The sequence below is a fragment of the Tachysurus vachellii genome, chromosome 3 (genome assembly GCF_030014155.1).
Source record: "Tachysurus vachellii isolate PV-2020 chromosome 3, HZAU_Pvac_v1, whole genome shotgun sequence".
NCBI lineage: Eukaryota > Metazoa > Chordata > Actinopteri > Siluriformes > Bagridae > Tachysurus > Tachysurus vachellii.
In genome coordinates, this window is record NC_083462.1 from 22756362 (window position 1) to 22769046 (window position 12685).

Sequence of the window (12685 nt, forward strand, 5' to 3'; positions counted from 1 at the left end):
GTGTTCTGTTATATCAGCAATCGTACTAGAAACAAAGCCCAGACACACAATCTGCTGATGTGTTCACTGATGTGTTACTGAGTATGTGGCTATGATACCATTTTGTCCTTGATGGACTCCCAGTAGTGTAGCGGACACTCGGTAGTTTATCTCTTCAGAAGTTTCAGACGCTAGAATAGCATGTTTGTGTTTTCCAGTGGAGTAGAAGTGTGGAAGGGTTGAGTAATTGGTGTTAACAGGATGTTAGGAACGTGTGAGAGAGTGTGAGAGAGTGTGTTCCTGTGTGTTAAGGCAGATTGTAAGAGAATAAATTCACTTAATGGTTTATTCCCCGCTTGAGCCTTAAAAGACTCCTGAACACTCACTCATTGCTTGTGTGTGCTAGAACTCCCCCTCTCTCTCTCTCTCTCTCTCTCTCTCTCTCTCTCTCTCTCTCTCTCCCCCCCCCCACCCCTTAAGAGGTCAGTATAAGATGTAGTTATGATCAGAGCTGCTCTCTCCATGTCATGTCCTTGTGGCTCATCTCATCCACACACACACACACACACACACACACACACACACACACACACACACACACACACCCGTTTGTGTTTGAGTGTGTGTAAGCAGATACATTCAGAGTGTAATTATGATTAAAGTAATTTACTAAATACACTCAGCAGATATTACTGTCTCTCCCTCTCTCCATCCCTTTTCTTTCTGTCCTTCCAGGTCTCTCTTTCGTTTGCTCTTTCATGTCTTTCTCCTTCAGGACCACATGCACTCAAGTGAACACAACTTGATGCAGACAAACTATATGTGCTCACAAAGCATTTGACACTAATGTTTAAGTAATCAGGCAAGTACTGTAGCACATCACACTCTGGACTAGTTATTTAAATCCGTCTGTGTGAGGTGTAGGTAAGTAAAGTAGACCCAATGTGTGTCCTTAACCACAGATCACACGTGTTCTACTGTCTGCACTCCCATCGGTAGTCACTGCACAAAGTCATGCCAAATTTGCATAAATTTTGTATAAAGTTGAAGGCTTTTCGACTTTCTCACATCGCTGAAAACACCCAAATTTGGATGCTGTCACTCATGTCGCTGGTAGGCAAGAGCGCGCTTTGTAAATGAACGATCTCTGCTAGCTGTGAGAGTACGAGTCACCATATATCTGAACGATCCTGAGGGTTACTCACTACTGAGAAGTAGTCACTAGTCTTAGAAGTGTACATTAATCAGAACAGTTAAAAGCCGGGAATAAAAATATGTTGTAAATGCTCTTGGAGCAACAATTAGGAAGGAGAAGGATATTCCGGAGACAGGAGTAAATCTTAACCTACGATTGTGTGTCAATGGCTTTCCTGAGCTAGTGCCTCTGTTAAAGAGTACTCTTAATGCTCTTAAGCCTTAAGTGCATTACTCCAGTTCTTAGGTCTAAGTGTAGAAGTAAATTGATAAGAATTTATTGGCCAAAATTTAAGTCTGAGAGGCACTCATAACATTCTCTTTCTCTCTCTCTCTCTCTCTCTCTCTCTCTCTCTCTCTCTCGCTCTCTCTCTCTGAGATTTATTTTTTTTATCTTTTCTTAATGCCAAGGACTGTGTCCTTGTGTGTCACGTGTAAATCAGAGCTGGAGATAATTACTGTATCTTTACACAGTAATAGAGGTAGTGTGTGTGTGTGTGTGTGTGTGTGTGTGTGTGTGTGTCTGTGTGTGTGTGTGTGTGTGTGTGTGTGTGTGTGTGTGTGTGTGGATTTGATCTCTTTATGGGAATCAAGATGACAGTTTAGTTTTTTTTAGGAGAAGTTTTTTTTTTGCTGATGTAAACTGATATAATATATCAGTAATATAATATTAAGCTGCTGTAACACAAAGGTCAGTAAAAATACCCCACATACAGTAGATAGAATTACAAACATGTGTGTGTGTGTGTGTGTGTGTGTGTGTGTGTGTGTGTGTATGTATGTGTGTCCTCCCTACAGAATACCTGAAGGACAGTCTGTTAAACCCGTCTCTGCAGGTCGGGTGCGTCTTTTAGAGGAGCAGCTTAACAGAGCCAAGCAGGAGATCCGCAGCTATCAGAGAGTGTTTGGAGATGGTAAGTGCACAACAACCATAAGCCTGCATTTACATTACCAGTTTGAAGTGACACAAATCCGTTTTTTCGCCTTAATATGACACAGATCTAATTATTTATGGACTATACGGACATATTCTGGGCTATGTGGTAGCCTAGTGTTTAAGGTGTTGGAAGGTTGTGAGCTTGAATCCCAGGTCCACCAAGCTACCACTGAAGGGCCCCTGAGCAAGACCCTTAACCCTCAATTGTTTAGTTGTATACATATGTGGTAAAAGGGTGTATAGGGATAAGGAAAACAGGACAATGTCAAGGAAAAGGGGATAAGGGTGTATTCCAAATGTCATTAATGTAAATGTCATGTAAATTTTGTGTAGAGTAGTAGCTCAGTCGTTAAGGTGTTGGACTGCTGATCGGCAGGTCATGAGCTTGAACCCCAGGGTCACAAGGCCAAGGCCCTTAACCCTCATTTGCTCAGCTGTATAATTGAGATAAAAGTAAGTCGCTTTATGTTGTAAATGACACAAATATCTGATTCACTCTCTTTTTTATTTTAACACACCCAGTATAGACACAGTACACATGGAATGATCTGAAATAAATTAGGAGCAGCCTGTTTAGTGAAAAAGGACCAGTTGATCAAACAGTCATCTGACATTTTTATTTAGAGCAGTATGTCGGGGTTCATCTCTGTATATTGTTGTGTAAGAAATATCTCAGTACTAGAAGGTAAAGCAGAGATACGCAGTGGTGAGTGAATATGATTCTGCACTAGTTATCAAAAAAGATGTGCATTTAAATCCTAGAACTGTCAGAGACACTGTAGCACTCCTGGACGAGAGCGTTACTGTAACCCTCAGCTTGATGCTCACCCTGGATTCCACTGTAACTAAATGTCCCTTAGTATAAAAGAATTTACCAAATGAACAAATGTAGTAAAAATGACAGTTCCAGTGGCAGCTTATGTTCCAAACACTGTATCTGCCACTAAGAGGTTTTTGTTGGATTTAGAGGACAGGACATGGCCATCTCTTCAAGGTTGGTCTATAAATATCGTCTCTCACAGTCCTGAGAGAGAGAAGGAACAACATGAGAGAAGAAAAGAGAAAAGGACGGAAGGAAATACCTGATTCTTTATGTTCCAGCCTATGCCTCTGAGAGAGGTGACCTGCATCACAGTCAAACAGCCTTAATGTCTGCTTGACATTGTCCTGTTTTTAGCACTGAGCATAAAATCTATCTCTAAAAAATGAAGACCATCTCATCCAGGTCATGTGACAGAAGGTCAGTGTTTTTTTTTGGGTAGCATTAACATTCTCCTAAGAGAAAGGCTGTCCCGTTAGGAAGGTCGTCTTTGCTTCTTATTTGGGTCAGAATTCAGGATTGTGTGCATTAATTCATTGTGCACTGTGTCCCATAATTCTGTTCACCAGACCAATAAGGCATGAATGTTTTAACAAACATATCAATCCAGTGGAGAAAAATGTTAATGCTTGTAGCTGAATTGCTCTTCTCATCACTAACAGTGTAAAAGTATTTTAGTTTTTAGTGTTTGTGGATTTCTGAAAGTGTTTCTGTGATTAAAATGAAGTAATTAACATGACCTCGCAGTTTCTTTAACTGGCTTATACAGCTGACTGGTATTTGTCACACGCTACAAAATGGCCCCAATAAAATCTTGGCCAAATTCTATACAAGGCAATAAAGTTCCTCTAACGATTGACCTGCAATTAAAGAAAACGACTAAACTTCTGCTTGTGTCATCAATCTGGGCTCTTGCAGTAAATGGGCTCACATTCATAAGAGTGAGCTTGAGGTACTAAGGGTATTTTTCTGTTTTCTACTAAGGGTATTTTTCTGTTTTCTAAGCATGTTTTATTGACATTTCACACCTGAAACTAACGTACTGTATTTGCAGTTGTGGCATCAGTTTTATATATATATATATATATATATATATATATATATATATATATATATATATATATATATATATATATATATACGTATATATATATATATATATATATCATCCTCCTTCTGGTGGCTTTCAGAAGAGACCTTTCATAGCAGCAGTAACACTGGGATTTGAAGATTAACGTAAATAAAAAATGCTTAAAAATCTTTAACACAATCTCAACACAGAAGCAGAGAATTTATTCGAGTTCTTTTTTTGGAGGACATCAAAATCAGGCTGAAAATCATACAGCGAGAAGACGACTTTAGTATAACTTGTCGGCTAGTTTCTGCGAGGTTCTGTTTACAGCTGAGCTTTATTTGCTATATACAGTATCTTTAGGAAGGGTTACAGTTGTTCGAGACATCTCCGATGACCACTGATCTCTCATCTTGTGCTTGTCCTAAACCGTTTGCACACCTCATGATTCAAGCAGTCTTTTCCTTTTATTACTTGTCACACTGAAGTAGATCATCTTAATAAGAATTCTATAGCACTGTATAACGAAAAGGACATTATTTATAACCACACTGTCCCATATCACCAAAATGAGAATGGCTTCCCTTTTGTGTCTGGTTCTTCTCAGGGTTTCTCAGGTAGATTTCTTTTTTTCTCAAGATATCTCAGGGTTTTTATCCTCACCACCATTGCTTCAGGCTTGCTCAGTTTAAGAAAAAACATGTAAACTTCGTAATTTCTATTCTATTCAATTCAAATTCAATTTAAATTTATTTGTATAGCACTTTTAACAATGGACATTGTCTCAAAGCAGCTTTAGAGAACATAAACATACAGCAAAAGGTTAATATAAAGAATAATATGAAGATTAATATAATACAAAAATTCAAGATTAATATTAGATATATTTAAATGTGTTTGTATTTATCCCCAATGAGCGAGTCTGAGGTGACTCAGGTGACTGTGGTGAGAAAAAAACTCCCTTAGATGGTAAAGGAAGAAACCTTGAGAGGAACCAGGCTCAAAGGGGAACCTCATCCTCATATGGGTGACACTTGAGGGTGTGATTATAAATATACAGTCTGATAAATGTTGTATTGATGAGGAGATTATTGTCCTCAAAGACCACATGGTGTTGGCATCTCATCTTAGTATAGCAGAGTCTAACTGGAGCTGGTAAATCTCTAGATGCCTCAGGATCCTCTCAGAGTCGGCCTCGTCTCAGTGGAGGTCCAATTTCTGGATGCCTGATACAATTTCTGGATGCCTCGGGATGGGTAGAAAGATTGTTATAGTTCTGTAAAGCTACTTTGAGACAGTGTCCATTGTTAAAAGTGCTGTACAAATAAAATTGATTTGAATTGAACTGAATAGATGTAATGATAAACATAGTTACCTCTTTCTGCCACACTGGGTACAGAGCCACCCAGTACAGGTTTGTAGCTCTTCAACTGGAAAGCTTTTATTTTGTTGTTAGCTACAAACAGAGCAGAGTATAGCATCTGCTTAGCACAGAGCAAGTGTTTGTTTATAGGTGGTAGTGGTAGTGGAACTGATAACTCGGTGGATAAGGTGTCGGATTTCTGCTGTGAATGTTCAAATCCCAGTACCTTCAAACTTCCACCGCTGGACCCATGAGGGCATCTGCCATAAAAGTAAATCTAAAATTTGAAAGCATCATGTTCAACTACTAAAATTGTGTCTGAGGATATCCCAACAGAGGTAAAGTGTCTTGCGCCGACAGTCTCCTGACTAATTTTAAATCAGACTTGCGGCCATAAACTAATTCAATTGTTTATTCTGATTGAAGGTGTTAAAAGTAGAGTTGAGGTGGTTAGCACATCTGCCTCACATCCCTAGGATTCAGGAGGTTTGCATGTTTATAGCATGCTTCTGGGGTTCCATAAGAAGTCGATTTCCATACCGCTGCTGGAATGGAACACCAGTGTACTGTTAAAAAGGGTGAACCAGGAGAAAAGTTCATCCAGATTAAATTTTATAGGAGTGATCTGGCCAAGAAGGTAGCGAAAGATACAACTAAATTTAAATTTAATAGCACAGCAACAATAAATACGGCAAAAAAATGCATACACAATCAAATATGGCCAAAACAGCTTCCAGCATGGCTGTTACTCAGTTATATACAGTTTTTTACAAGTGGCATAAAATTTACCAGTGAAGGGAGCACAGTAGTTTTAAAGTGTTCCTCTCAGTTGTTCCAGGTTGATGAGGTATTAAATTTATAACCAGTTTTTTCGCAGCTCTGCTCTAACACGGAGAACAAGATGTTGAATAATGTGCTTTGAACGAAGATTGTAATGTTCATTTTTAGCAAGCAGTAGTGGATAAGCAGATTGTCAAAAGCACAGTACGAACGAAGAAAAGTGTTATGCCTGCCAGGGTTCAGATAAAAGACTCCTCAATGACACTGGGGTCTTCAAAGAACGTGGTCACTGAAGTGGAGGATTATTATGAACCGCATTATATATTCAGCTGTGTACAGACGATAACCCACAGTAACAGATTCCTAACTACACTACATTTCCAGACTAATTGATGGCATTAGGGAACATGGCGTGCAATCAAAGCAAGAACTAAGCGAATCAGGGCAAGACGTCAGACCTCAGAAGGAACAGAGCTTTAATATGGAGTGTGAAATTAATAGTAATTGCTGCTCTCTTTCTCCATCACTCACCCCCTCCTGTAGTAGGCCCTGGCCGTGTGCAAGAAGACTACAGAAGGAAAGTGGAGAGAGGTGTGAGGGAGTTTTGGTATTTTCTGCGTAGCGAGGTGAAAAAGCTGAGCCACGTAGATCCAGCTGCGTTGCAGACGCACATCGATACACTGCTGCAAGATCTCGGACACCAACAGAGGTTTTTACACACACACCCACCCACACGCACACACACACACACTCACACACACACACACACACACACACACACACACACACACACACACACACACATACACACACACACTCACACACACACACACACACACACACACACACACACACACACTCACACACACACAAAAGCATGACTCATTTCCCATTACAACCTGTCATAACATTTCAACCTAACTCAATTTTTAAACCCTACTCTTTTTGTTTTTGCTACATAATACAGCTCCGGCTTATAGCACGCAGTCATCTATGGCATTAATACGAAAATAATAGTGTTTTCTATTTAAGATTGCGGTGCAATTTTCTGTAATGTTTGTTTCTTTCCAGTTTGTGAAACCTAGCTGACAAGAACACATAAAAATACATCAACAATATCATCAACTCAAACATCTCATGTTTATACAGATCATGATGTCATATTGGGAACAATTGAAATACAGTACTATGGTTTTGTGTATAATGTTTAAGATTCAAGATTTAAGATCAGGATTCAAGATTTTTATTTGCCGCATACACGGTTACAAACGGTAAAAATGCCGTGAAATGAAAACCCAGCCATTCTTCTAAAAATAAATAATAATATGCGGATAAATAAACTACATTTTAAGAACTAAGTTTAAAAAAAAAAAAAAGAATGAATCGAAATAATAAGAAAGAAAAAGAGGTAATAGAACGTAATGTGCATGTCATGCATCTTCCAACGTGGCATAAATACAACCAGTGAATGAAGCACAGTAAATTCCTGTAAGTTGTTGGTGAGGCATTAAAGTTAAAGCCATTTGTTACAGCTCAGCCATAATATGGGGAACAAGTTAAATAATGTAGCATGTAATATGTAATACATAATATTTACCAAGGCTAAAATAAAGTGTAAGAACGCCCATGTGCACTTTATATTTGGCTTTTATATCCAGAGATTCGGTGGTCCAGAGAAATCATTATTCACACCAGTGATGGCAGAACCAATTTTCACTGGAGGACGTTGTATATTACACCAGCAGGGAGCAGACAGGGATGTACTAGAGGGAAATTGGCAGTTTTATTACTCGTATTATTTATTCATGCTGAATATTGCTCTTTGAATTAATGCAGGACGTAAACCTAAACGTGGCCTAATTCTCAGGATGAGCAAAACTTTGCGGGTTTAGGTTCTTCTAGGGATCTACAGTCTCTGCCATTGTATGACCACTGCCATGATCATCTGCTGGATGCTCTAAATTGTTTAAAGTGGGTAGTTCAATCATAACTAGTAGTCACTTGTGAGGATAATAATAACATTATAAAAATGATAAAAATAGAATACATTTTGAAATAAATTATATAAAAAAAATACATTAAAAATAGATCGAAAATGAATTCATAGGCATATTCATTTTATTGTTGTTGCAAGAAGCTGAGGTTAATTAGACAGATAATAAAAATCGGATTCATTAAAAATGCATCGAAACTGATGTTGAAATTTTTATGATTATTTTCTAGAAAGTTAAGGGGATGTGGTATGTTTGATGTGTTTCTCTCAATCTCTCTCTTTCTCTCTCGCTCTCACCCTCTCTCTATCTCTCTCTCTCTCTCTCTCTCTCTCTCTCTCTCTCTCTCGCTCTCTCTCTCTGTCTGTCTGTCTGTCTGTCTGTGTGCATCTCTTCCACCCCCCCTCTCACCCCCCCCCTTTTCTGTCTATCTCTCTCTGTATCTGTATCTGCCTTTCTCTCAACACCCCACGTCTCTCTCTCCCTCTCTCTCTCCACATGGTGATTTATTGATTAATGGGAAATGCTGCTGTAATTGCCCCCCTATTAGAGCTGTAATCAGTGTTTCAGATGTGAGATGGCTGAGCAATCCCACAATCCTTTGCTATCTTAGCACTGCTCTGCAAAACCCAGTAGTAGAAACAAATGAGCGTCACACAATATTTAATGTCCTGGTCTCCATGTTGTGCGTATTTTAGCCAGATCTATTTTATCCAGCTAAATAGAAACTGCAGAACAGATATACATACTTTCTTTCTGTAGGAACTATTAAAAAGATTCTCTAAGCCTTAACGACAGAGAAGGGAATTAATTCAACAGTGAAAACACATCAGAAATGAATCTCACACAGGCCGTTGTATTCAGAGGAGAAATCTATTTATGAGTACAAAATATTGCTTCTAAACATCATAAAAAGCATGCTGATGTATAAATCCACACAAAAGCACCACCCAAGTGACAGAATATTGTATTATCTGAATTATAATACAGTTGTTTTTGCACTCTAGCAGCTGCTATACTTCGTTAACATAATAACAATAATTAACTGTGTGCATGTTAATTGACTGCATTTTATCCATTTGTTGTGTTTTGTACGATAGTCAGACCTGATCCTGTAAATATTTTACATTCTATGAAGCCTATATTCACATATTATTGTAATTATGCGTATTAATCTTCAATCAATATTAATCAGTGATGTTTTTTTACTCTACAAATGCCTTAGTCAGGTGCTGTATACAATTTCTTCATGGTTAATAATCATATTCTAATGTAAGTGGTACTAATGCTGTGTGTTGCCTGTGTAGAAATTTTATATCTAACAATGATGTGGGGATTGTTAGAAATCAACTGTAATATTTATTAATTACTCTGTAAGCATCTTTATGACAAATTATAAGCATCATTTTAATAATACGTCAATGACTTGGGCTTCATAAAACGTGAAGTACTGTATCTAAAGGATCAGGTCTGACTATCGTGACTATTGTTTAAAACACAAGACATGGATAAAATGCATTTGATTTCTTGTGCTCTTAATTACATTAACAAGAAAAAATAATTGAGCTCAGATTTGCATCCAGTCATCTCAGTTTACTATGAAATTAGCTCATGTCTAACATTAATTAGATATATTTAACTAGGTTTTCTTAGCTGCGGCCTGAAGACCGGCAGCACTTCCAGAAGTTAATGAAACTGACTAGGAGCAAGTCGCATCCTCTCGTTCCATTGTTAAATATTGAATAGGTACATAGTAGATATTTTATTTCAAATGACTTCATTAACAAACTGTGTAGCCTTAGTCATGCACATGACCAGCAAATGTACAGACATTAAAGGTGGGGTGCACGATGTTTGAAAGCCAATGTTGACATTTGAAATCACCAAAATAAACATGTCACCCCTGTTTTGATAGCTCCGCCCCACACATACCCAGGCAACTATTATGGCAGAACCTGCTGGGGCAGCTGGCCGAGGGGACATTTTTATCAATAAATGAGTAACTCAATGAGTAATACTATGGTAATACAAATGTGTTTTTGTAGTACTGTGTGTTGTACCGTGAAAGGTTTAGCTCCGTTTCACACGGAAGACGTTCAGTTCTCTCCAGCGCTGTAAAGTTGATCCTATAGTAACACGGGTCCTGTTTCTTGCCTTATCGTAAGTCTTTTTTCGCTTTTCGTTTTTATCCGCCATGTCAATGTTTCAATCGCTTTCTGCTAATGTCAGACATGTGCACTGAACACTCTCTTCGCCACATATTGACAAGACACGCCCCTTTCTGCTCATTGGCTACACGTTTGTTTAGTTTGTCAGCCCGACTCAGTTTTCTGAAGCATTTTTCAAACAACGTGCACCCCATCTTTAATGTGCTTTCAAGAAAAACATTACAGTTTCATTAAAAGAAACAACTTCTGACATTTTTACATTGTAAATAAAAGTCACTCTTTGCATGAAAACTGAACATTTAAACAAAAACATTTATCTGGGAAGATACACTACATTTAAATTGAGATTATAATGGTGTTTTATTAAGATAATTTTTTTAATTCCATGAATATTAATATATAATAGGATGCGATTGCAGATGCTTTTTATTGCAAACAATCAAAAGTGAAAAAAAAAATTAAATACAAGTAAGTATAGATGTGAGAAAAAAACAATTATGAATGAGGCTGTAAACACAGAACAACAACAACATTGAAACATCTAAAGGCCAGAACGTATCCCCTTCTACACCAGCACCAGGGCAGAAATTATAAATCATTTCTTAAGCCCACAAAGCCTGAATGTTTCTACACATTCAGCATAGCACAAGTACAGGAAGAATCTCAGCTATAAGACAACAAAGACCATTTTCACCTAAATAAAAGTTCCACATTTCCGACCTCAATCGGCTAAATAAACAGATGAAAAAATGTAGATTCCAATGGTATAAGGATGAGGACTCACATGACCAAAACTCTTCTCTTACTCTGAACTTCTGACATTCTAAGTACCAGAATAATTTAAATACACCTTGAAGTTTTTCAGATACACTTTTTAAATTGAGCATGTGGTTTTCAAGCAAGAGACTTAAAAATAGGCCTAGGATTGAACAGGTCAAGTGGGTCTAGGGTTAGGTAAATGTGACATGTTGGGGTTGATGGGTAAAGTAGTTCAATGTCGATTCTGGCTTAACCAGATAGATTATTTGTAATATTTTGACATCCTGCTTCCTGTCTGAATTCTCTCAGTCTTAAATATGGAGATGAAATCCTAAACGCTCTCTGTTTCTAATCTAAGACGGCAAATCGTAATTAGGTTGTAAGCCCCCAGTAGGCGGCCATATTGGCTTCTTACCTGAGAGCAGATGGAGCTGTAATTCAGCATACAGGTGAACTAATCCGTGATGAGATGTGTTAAGTGCAGGTTAGGCGCTTCTGGAGTCATGAAAAACACACAGAACACCAATCTGATTTCTCGCTACTATTCCCACATCCACTGCCAGTGGATTAGAGGGTGTGTAAGTGAAAGAGAGAGAGAGAGAGAGAGAGAGAGAGAGAGAGAGAGACAGAGAAGCTGTGTCTGTGTGTTGAGCATGTGAGTGGGTGAAATCGTGCTTATTGCTTTAACTGGAAATCTCAGTTGTAATGTAGAGAATCAAGATGATGAATTGGATCAGCACACAGATGGGTGATAAAGGGAAAAATGAAGGCTCTGCTCTAATGTGGGGGCGTTTATTTATTTTGCAGGAATTCTTCCAGTTCACTTCTTGCTTTATCAGAAATGCCCCTGCAAATCAGTGCAATATAATCAAAACAATGATCTGACAATGGGAGGAGTCTTTTCCTGGATGGCTCCACCCAAATCCACATGGCTGGGCTTACTGATTGGTTTGATGAAAGGATGAGAATCATGTAAAGAACAGAATATGTGTGTATATATACCATTTCTACCCAGATCATACTTTAGGTGATTTTGTTGTGATATGTTAAAGTGTTAAATGAGTAAACAAATATCTAGTGAAGAAAATTGACATTGATTATATTTCATTACCTACAGTATAATAAATAGCTCTAGAGATTGACTTCATTTACTGTGTTCTGCTAAAAGGCTTCCACTGCCAACAGTATGGCGACAATATAGTCACAAACTGTTCAACCTCCTTCCATCCAGGAAGAGATACAAGAACATCCACACCAGAACCAGCCTGTTCAGAACCAGGTTTTTTCCCCCTACAGCCATAAACTTGCTGAACTACACCGCCATTGCTTACCCTAATTTACATTCCGTTATGTATATTATCTGTACATACTGTACACTGTATAATTTTTAGTTACTCTTGTACATTAATACGCTTGTACTAATACTAAAATACGGCAATAAATCCTTTGCACATATTTTTCTAATATTTGAACTTCTGGTAGATGCTGAATGGCATTTTGTTGCTATGTAGCTGACCTATGCTTAAGATTTATCTCTCTATCTATCTATCTATCTATCTATCTATCTATCTATCTATCTATCTATCTGTCTGTCTGTCTGTCTGTCTGTCTGTCTGTCTGTC

The 12685-nt window shown here is 38.1% G+C and overlaps 1 protein-coding gene across 2 annotated transcripts in view; it reads left to right on the forward strand.

The window, feature by feature from the left end:
- fut8b (fucosyltransferase 8b (alpha (1,6) fucosyltransferase)) overlaps positions 1-12685 on the forward strand; it is a 118966-nt gene that overhangs the window by 85425 nt on the left and 20856 nt on the right. The window contains exons 3-4 of one of the 2 annotated variants that reach the window (XM_060864982.1): positions 1972-2087; positions 6689-6854. In XM_060864982.1, coding sequence (XP_060720965.1) covers positions 1972-2087; positions 6689-6854 — 282 coding nt within the window. The remainder of the gene's footprint in view (positions 1-1971; positions 2088-6688; positions 6855-12685) is intronic. The other variant, XM_060864983.1, reaches the window with a different exon arrangement.